This window comes from Salvia splendens, chromosome 11 (assembly GCF_004379255.2).
Source record: "Salvia splendens isolate huo1 chromosome 11, SspV2, whole genome shotgun sequence".
In the NCBI taxonomy this organism is placed as follows: domain Eukaryota; kingdom Viridiplantae; phylum Streptophyta; class Magnoliopsida; order Lamiales; family Lamiaceae; genus Salvia; species Salvia splendens.
The window spans coordinates 27,644,648-27,653,714 of record NC_056042.1 but is presented as its reverse complement, the minus strand read 5'-3'; the positions used below and the strand labels follow the sequence as shown (position 1 = coordinate 27,653,714).

Genomic DNA, 9,067 nt, shown 5'->3' with positions numbered 1-9,067 from the left:
TTTTACAAGCTTTTTTCCAGCTAGTTCAACATTAATATAGAGGGAAAAGCATAAATCCATTTACAAGCCATGCTTTCCCTCTCTGCATTCTCATGTTCTTCCTTTCAAGTGCATTTTCGGAACTAGCTGGCCGTTCTCCAATCACCGGTGATCCTGAGCTCTAAAAACTTCACTAACTCATTGCCGGTGTTAACTACCTCCTTCATCCTCCATGTATCCCAACAATTATAATTAATTCATCGCAGTTAATGAGGAGCTATGTTGCTGCAATGGCTTCTAAACAGCAGAAACCGAAGGTATATGTTACGGACTCAATGTCCCACATCGGTTGTGAGAACAACTGATATGTGGTATATAGACTAAATGGGCTCTCCTCTCTTAACAGACTATAGTCTTTTGGGCGGCTGAGTTCTCCTATTTGATTTGTATCACTATACGCTTCTTCATTTTTTCATATTTCACTTATATATGTGATCAGTGGGGATTACATATAGTATGTCATGTTTGATCAGTGCAATACCTATGATTCGTCAGGAGTCAGAGCATGAATCTGATTTATATTCTCTAGTTTTGACGAGAGATCTCTCTTCCAAATAGATGGCACTTGTAGTATATCACTATTAGTATAATGTTTAAGAATTAGCTGCCTCGTAATTGTTTGGATACAGAATAATTTTCTCATTGATTGTAATCTGCATTTAAGTATGCTAGCTGATAAATGCAGAGTGTTTTGTTTTCAGGAATATTTTGCACGACAAATGTGTACAGGCAGCTTTTGTACTGCAATTTCATATTTTTATATTCAATGATACGATCGATTACATAGTGTCGTTAACTTGAATATAAATCTGTGCATAAATTTCAAGGCATGGAAGAAAATGTATGATGAAAGCAAGAAATTAATTCACCAGCAACGTCCCTTCTTATACAAGTTTTCCTTAAAATAAACTTGTCTTTCAACCTCATTGAATATAGGATCTGGAAAATACACTATCTCGCTAATGTTGTTTCACATGTAATTTTGGTGATATTTTTGTAACAGAAATTGCAAGGCACTATAGCCATAATTAATTTCAATTATTGTTTCTTGAAGCATTCTTTTTTATCACCTTTTCCCCCTCCCCGTTTGGTGGTCACTAGAGAGAAAAATAACCATGCAAAACACATGAAACATTAATCACCAGATGATTGTTATATTATTTTCTGGTGTGAAAAGAATAAATTCCCCAACTCATATCATTGCATAACTTTACACTATTACTTTCAACATAAATTCTCCAATTCAAAAAATGCATTCTTTTTTGTCTTAGGCCGAGCGGAGTTAAGGACAAGTGTCACTCGGTTGAACTGAAATTGATTTTTAAGCGATACTATTTGATACTTAATCTTTTGTTATCGTTGATTTTTTTAAAACAAGGTGCCAAAATCAGGTTAGTAAATAAACAAATGAAACAAAAAGAATTAAGACCTACAATAAAAAAAAACTGTCAGAAAAACATCTATTTATCCTCTTATCTGAATGTGGATGACAACTCGCAGACAGTGTTGGCCGTCCCTAAGGGCGTCCACTATGGGTAGGACGAGGCTATAGTCGCGTCTGGGGCGGTGGGCCGGCGGCTATAGTGGGGAAGGTGGGCGGACAACTTTTGGGGGCTATTGGGGCGGCGGACGCGGGATAGCCGCGTTCGGGGCGAGGACGCGGCGGTGAAAATGTAGAATTTTGTATTTGGAATTTGGGGGTTATTGGAGGTGTCCACTATAGTGGCGGAAATAGAATTTTGGGGCTATGGACAACAAAATTAGGGCTATAGACAAAAACTGGAACGGGACTATTGGGCGTGTCCGCCTTCCAGTGGATACCCTAACTTGTTGGTGATTTTTATTGTTGGTCTTACACCCATTGGTAAAGTTCTAACCAATGATGTTTCAGCGATGTCTAAGATAAGTCGATAAAGAATTATCGATTAATTTTACCAGATTTAATTACCGTGACGTTAGTAAAAACTAGTATTAACCTCCGTGCTATGCACGGGACATAAGAGTTTCAAATAATGAATACAAAATATAATAAAACTATAGAATACAAAATATAATGTGAAAGTTATCATAATTTTTATTAAAGCTGACGTTAATCTTTAAATTTCATCAACTAAAATTATTTGAAAGGTCAAAATTAAAAGTTGGACTGTTGCAAGCTAAAGCATCCTCATCCGTTTAATATTTTAATTAGCGGAGAACCCTTACAATAATCATTGTGTTATTATTATTAAGAAGTTTAAGCTAAATTGTCAAAATTTTAAATGGATGCTAAAAGGAAATAAATTTTGTAGCCCATTTTCCATGGTTAAAGGAATTTAAATGATTATTTCCATATTTAAATATTTATGCACCCATCACATAAATATGATTTGTAACTCATTTATCATTAATTTAATTTATAACAAATAATTTTAAAAATATTTACATTCTAAAATTAATATTTTAAAATTAATATTTTAGTTAATTAATCACATTCTAAAATTAATATTTTAAAATTATTTTAGTTCATGCATAGCACGGTTATAATCCTAGTTAAAATTTAAAGAAGACCTTGGCGCAAATATTTTAATTTTAAAGAGTCCATTCCATATAATAAAAGATAAATAAAAGAGGCCCACTTCATTAATTTTAAGGTCCATTCTTTAGCCATTAAAGAAATATATAATCAAACCCTACTCACATCATACTATTTTGCGCCTCCTTGCCCCCTCCAAACGTCTCTCTCTCAAATCTCCCTTCCCTCTCTTGCCTCTGCCGGAAACGGCTACTGCCGGTCATGCCGGCGCCGACCAGCCGCCGTTCCGCCACCCCTCTCTCCCTTCTTCCTTTCTCTTTCCTTCTTTCCCCTCTTCTCACTCTCTCTCTCGGTTTCCTTCTCCGCCAGCACCACCGCCGGCTGGAAACCGCCGCTTCTGCCATCGGGCTGCCGCCGTCGCTTCGGAGCTCTCTTCTTCCTCCGTCACACCTCCCTTCCTCGCGGCGCTGCTCTGCTCTGCTCTACTTCCTCCCTCCGTCGCGCCGTCCACCCGGCTTCCCTGCCGCTCGTTTCACGCCTCCGCTGCCTTGCTGCCGCCGTTGCCGGTAAAGATCGGATCTTCGAAGTGGCGGCTCACTTTCTCATAGCCAGTCGCCCCTTGCCGCCACTGCCCCGCCTCCATCAGCCTTGCTGCCTTAGTCACCCATCGTCGGAGCTGTCGCAGGCTTCCAAGATTCATGCTACGCTGTAATCAAAAATAAAATTTTCCGTAATTCATTCGATCAATAATAATGCAGATTCAATTAAAGGGGTGTGTATGTATAGGTGTTTTATCTTGTTTGAGAAGCTAGTGTTTCATTAGACCAATTTTTTTCCAATAATATCTGCCTCTTTTTTGTCCAATGTTGCCATTTTTTAAATGACCAAAAGGGTAAATAAAATAGCTTTGCATTTTCCCGCCAAAAAGGGCAAATAGGTCTTTTCAACAAACTGTCACTTTAGATTAGTATAGATTGTGGGCTGGGGACCCCAATTAATTATTATTTGTAGTGAATTACGTTTTGGCTTCCTCTTCTATGTACACATTGGAAAGGCCTCTTTCACATAAAACAATATTTTCTTTGAAAACAACGCATGCTCACTTTCAAACCCTCTCCAAAGACGCAATACCAAATATGTATGGATTTTTGGATTCGTTGGTAAATTGGTATGACCTCAATTAAGGTATGCCTATTGCAATATTGCATATCAAGTAAAACAATCAATTACGCAACCTAATTAACAATACTATTAAAAATTAGTTCACGATTATATGACTCATATCCATGTAATGCATCACTAATACTGTAGTATTTATATAGCATATGCATGTCCGATAAATCTCGTGGTACTTTCATAAATTTTTTGGAAGGAGTACAATTCAATATGTTGCTTAATTGATTACCTCACAAAACTTAGAAAACATGACGTGTGCGTATCAGTCAAGATTCACGGCTTATATAAACTAGAATATATAAGACCCTACTTTAATAGAAATATAGATAAAAGAATACCCAATTTAATAGTAATAAAGATTCAGAAACTGAAATCTTTAAGTTTGGCGTTGGTAAGTATGGTATAATGTATTAAAACTGTTAATTGTACATTCAAAAATTCAGTATAAGAGTATATAAATTTTTATTGAAATTTTTGGTACATCTAATTTTCAGTATAACTAATCTCAATGCTGATACTGTATCGTCTTTTCGGTATACCAAATTTGATACGGTATACAACAATGTCGTTATACTCGTATAACCAATCTCAATGTTATACTGTACAGCCTTGGTCGGAGTATTATATTATAAATATATTTAATGTATAAAAATATATTCGATATCCACGGTTATACTGTTTTTAGGGTATATCGTAAATAACGGTATTTACCATGGTCCACACTATATAACGAAATTTTGGTAGGTTGCGATATACCCCTGGAAGTCCGTTACACCATAATTTCGGTATTCCTAGAATCAAGGTCTCATTGTCTAATAATGCAGTAACAATAAATGAACAACCATGTTCGTCCTCAAAAATTAGCCAAATGTCAAATGTTCATATCCCACTAGGTTTTGGGAGTGTTACACTTGCACCATGAACTCAAATTAAAGTACATAAAAACACACCACACTTGAAACCAAATTTGTGTTTCATTTCTACAATATATGTCAATTATATTTGTCCAGCGCAGAGTAGGAAAAAAACAATCTCGGAAAAGAAAATAGGATGAAAGATGTGTATAGGTAGATGTGGCATTGATGAATGTCTTAATAGGCAAGGTCAGAAATGGCGTATGGATGGAAAAGTATACAGATAGCTTTGTACATGTGTTCATGGAGGATTTGAGAGACTCTTTGAGTACCTTCACAGTTAACTCCTTGCCTTGCCTTGCCTTCCCTTTCCTTTCCTTTCCTTTCTCAAGACAACATCTCATTCCTCATGCAAATCAACATTATTTTTAATAAAAATCAATCTGTTCGTGGTCGGATTGAAAACTCTTGTATGTAGTTTCTCTCGTAGCATGTCTCACGATTTTCGGGTCGATTATTAGGTAGTGAAAGCTACCCTTCTGTTCATCAAGTCTGCAAATGAAGCAATCCTAATATCCAATGATCATCACTGTAGTATATCTTTTTAAGAAGTAACAATTACTCATCATTATCCTCATCTTCAAACCCCTTTATGTATATGTATGTCTACTATATTCAAATTCATTTTTTTTATCTACCCTATTTTAGACATATCTGTGTTTGTTTGAGTTGAAGATTTGTATATTGAACTTAATTTAGGGTGAGGAAATAGCTAGTGATCTCAATTCCCAAAATAGATAGTTTAGAAATAATGGGAAAACTAGTGTAGTGGTAGCTTTTTAATGGCCATTATAGCGTTCCTTCAAATGAAGAAGTAATGATTTGAGTGAGGAAATTAAATAGAATTGAATGCGTTGATAATTTTCGTGTATATGTTTGATTATGGCTTGTTTATGAAGGTTTCAAGAGTAACGGCTTATTAATTTGGTTGGATACCAACGGCTTTTCGAAAGTGAAACCAATTAAATAATCCTCTCATATTTCTGTTGACAGATAATTTGCTTAAGAATAGCGTTAACTCACTCCGACCGACATGCTTACAATTTCATTCTCGTACATTCATGTCAGAAAACCAATGCCATAAATCATTAATTATTTATACTATGTCAAAATATATCTAGAAGTCACTATACAAATACATTTTACTATTTCATTAGTACTTTGTACATTTTTTATTTACTTTAAGTACTTATATATTTTACCTATATATTTATATACTGCTTCCCATTACATCTAGTGTTGTAGTTTATCTCTATAATAATATGATTATAAGTATGTCATATATATGTGTGAATTAATCAATTCCGATACTAAATTAAAAAAAGATATTTAACAAAAGGTGACAAGACTCATCAAGATGCAAAAGAATGTACTACTATAATTGAAGCAATTACATTATAGAATCACTAAATCACAGTTAAATCACTGTATCTTACACATCAATATACACTACAAACATAATTAGCTTGAAATATGATCAAAGCTCTCATATTATTTCAACAAAATGTGGTCCTCATGGAGCCCTTAGAACAAATTTTCAAATGTAATTAATTGAGTCTGTTCCATTAAACTCAAGTAACGTACGTGTCAGCGCACCATGAGAGAGAGAGCTTAAGAGGGAGGTAATGGTGATGGTAAGTGGGGCATTGTTTAAATCAGTGAATGAATTGAATTGTGTAGAGAAAAATTATAAAAAAAAAGGTGGTTAAATACAGAATTAGTTGTTGGTAATTAGAAAAGAAATAGAAATAAAAAAGATGGAGTGGGAAACGGATTGGAGGGGGACCTTGAGAGAAAGCGATGTTAGGTCTTCTTGTCTTTGACTCTATCTATCTTAGTCTTTTTTATTTCCCCCATCCAATTTTCTTCACTCACAAGGTAATCATTATATGTGTATAATAAGAATTGCAACATATTTGGCTTCCACTTCACATAATCCCCCAGCCCTCCTCTCCTCTCTCTAATTATACTCTTCTATTTATCTTCATTTTCACAGTCCCAATCAAGAAGAATAGGAATATTGGTACAAAAACACACACAAACAAATCATTAAGTAGTAATTGTGGTGATGAGGAAGCCTGAGCATAATGTGGTGATGGTGAAGGAGAAAGTGAGCAATGTGAAGGCGAAGCTGAGGAAGGGGCTGTGGTCGCCCGAGGAGGATGAGAAGCTGATGAATTACATGGTGACGAACGGGCAAGGGTGTTGGAGCGACATTGCCAGAAACGCGGGGCTGCAGCGCTGTGGGAAGAGCTGCCGCCTGCGTTGGATCAACTATCTGCGCCCGGATCTTAAGCGCGGCGCCTTCTCCCCTCAGGAGGAGCATCTCATCATCCACTTGCATTCCATTCTTGGCAACAGGTAAATAATTAGCCTATCTCCTCCTCTCTATCAAAATTAATATTAGTATTACATAATTCATTATTTATTGTGTTAGTTAAATAAATTGACTAGATTATTAGATGGATTGCAAGAAAAAAAATTTTAATCTATTCATTAATTTATGTGTTAGAATTGAGAATCTCTCTTGATCAAATCTACACCACTGTTACATAGATCCAGAGCTCAACAAAAACATTTTTGTATCCTCTATTTCTTTATAGAATAAGCATATATATTAATATATGTGTGTGTGTGTGTGTGCGCGATCTAAACTAATTATTTTATGATTAAAAACTTGTGTAGCTGGTAATTTTGTGAATTCTTTATTAAAACCTTGTTCATGTTTGCAACTTGGCTGGTATTATTCAATTAGTTTGAAGATTTGACTGGAATATCTGCAATTGTGATTGAACAAAATAATAATATAACTAAATTAATCAACCAATGGGAAAGAGACCTTATCAGACGTAAATATTTTTGAATTGTTATTTCTTTGGTCTACACTTGATGATTGTTCACAAAGCATAACCTCACTCATATACAGAAGCCATATATATAAATACACCCATGCAGAGACCAACTTGCATTCTACGTCAAAACAAATATAGGAGTACCAAATTCATTTTTAATTGTTATTACTCCTTATTATTAACATGATAGTAATTATTAATTGTGCAACAGGTGGTCTCAAATCGCAGCACGTCTTCCTGGAAGGACAGACAACGAGATCAAGAACTTCTGGAACTCAACAATCAAAAAGAGGTTAAAGAATGCCGGCACCACCACCACCACCACCGCCTCATTGTCTCCGAACAACAGCGACTCCTCGGACCACCACCCCCTCAAGGCCGGAGGGGCCACTGTGTTCATGCAAGAGTACGAGGTAGCCGGCGTCTGCATGGACTCCTCATCTTCGTCGTGCTCGTCCCTGGCCACCCAATTCGGCAACCCTTTCATCCCTCTCATGGATCATCACCAGCACAACAACATATTCAACGTAAACAGCGTCGTTCCAATGTTCAATTTGGGGCATGAGGTTGGTGTGGAAACCCTAGGGGGGGCTTTGGGGGACTATGGGGCAATGGAGCCCTATGTGTTGGGATTGGAAAATGACCTTTCTGTCCCTGGATTGGAAGTTAACAACAACACTACTTCCAATTATGACAAGAACATTAGTGTCAACGATGCCCATTATCTTAGTAACAATAATAATAATAATGATCATGGAAGCATCAAAGTAGAGGAATTGGTTGGGGTTGGGAATCATTGGCAAGGAGAAACCTTCAAAATGGGAGAATTGGATTGGGAGGGTTTGTTGGCTAATGTCTCCTCCTTACCTTACCTTGATTTCCATCTTCAATAATCCACCCACTTTCAAATTCATACCTTCAATTATCTACCCAAATCTCTTCTTGTTTGTTTTTTGTTGATCAATAAATCCCTTACAGGCAAAAGTGGGTAGCTAGGATTGAGACACGTCACTCTCCGGGAGATCAACGTCTTTCTGCGAAGCAAATGTGAATAGTCAAAATGGATTTGTCAGACGTTAAATAACGAAATAGTACTTAATAATAAAGGATATAATATAGCAGTCGTCTTTTCGAATTTATGTGTATTCTTAGCATTTTGTATAGATGGATCAATAATTTGTTAGCATGTATGTTACTATATTCCTGAGATTGCTTTTAGTTGCTAGCATAGCTTCCTCAAAAGTTGTAACTAGTGTATTTTTTTTGCTTTCAGTGTTTATCTATGAAGACATCATTTCATGTTTATCTCTTTTTTTCTTTTTACTGTTTTATCAATATTTGATCTACAGCGTTAGAATTAATTAAAATGAGAACTTAAGAACTAATTAGTTCACTAATAAGTCACTAATATCAATTGACATCATAAAACATATCAGTTGCAGACTTACATTGAGTCGAAAACTTATATTTTTTGTGATGTTCAACTGATATTAATAAAACAATGAACTATGATTTCCAGTTCTCATTTTAATGGTGATATTAGGGAAATAGAAACCTATATTACTCTCAAG

At 35.8% G+C, this 9,067-nt stretch overlaps 1 protein-coding gene across 1 annotated transcript; it reads left to right on the top strand.

The window, feature by feature from the left end:
* The first annotated feature begins 6,564 nt into the window (after positions 1 to 6,564).
* On the top strand, positions 6,565 to 8,801 carry LOC121756320 (transcription factor MYB83-like). The gene is made up of 2 exons (XM_042151828.1): positions 6,565 to 7,005; positions 7,708 to 8,801. Exons 1-2 carry the CDS (start codon positions 6,713 to 6,715, stop codon positions 8,387 to 8,389), a joined length of 975 nt encoding a protein of 324 aa, XP_042007762.1. The 5' UTR covers positions 6,565 to 6,712; the 3' UTR covers positions 8,390 to 8,801.
* Positions 8,802 to 9,067: the final 266 nt, after the last annotated feature.

Excerpts from the sequence above, each read along its gene's own strand:
- LOC121756320 (XM_042151828.1), top strand. The coding sequence starts at position 6,713 with ATGAGGAAGCCTGAGCATAATGTGGTGATGGTGAAGGAGAAAGTGAGC. Across the intron at positions 7,006-7,707 it reads CATTCCATTCTTGGCAACAG|GTGGTCTCAAATCGCAGCAC; the intron begins GTAAATAATTAG and ends ATTGTGCAACAG.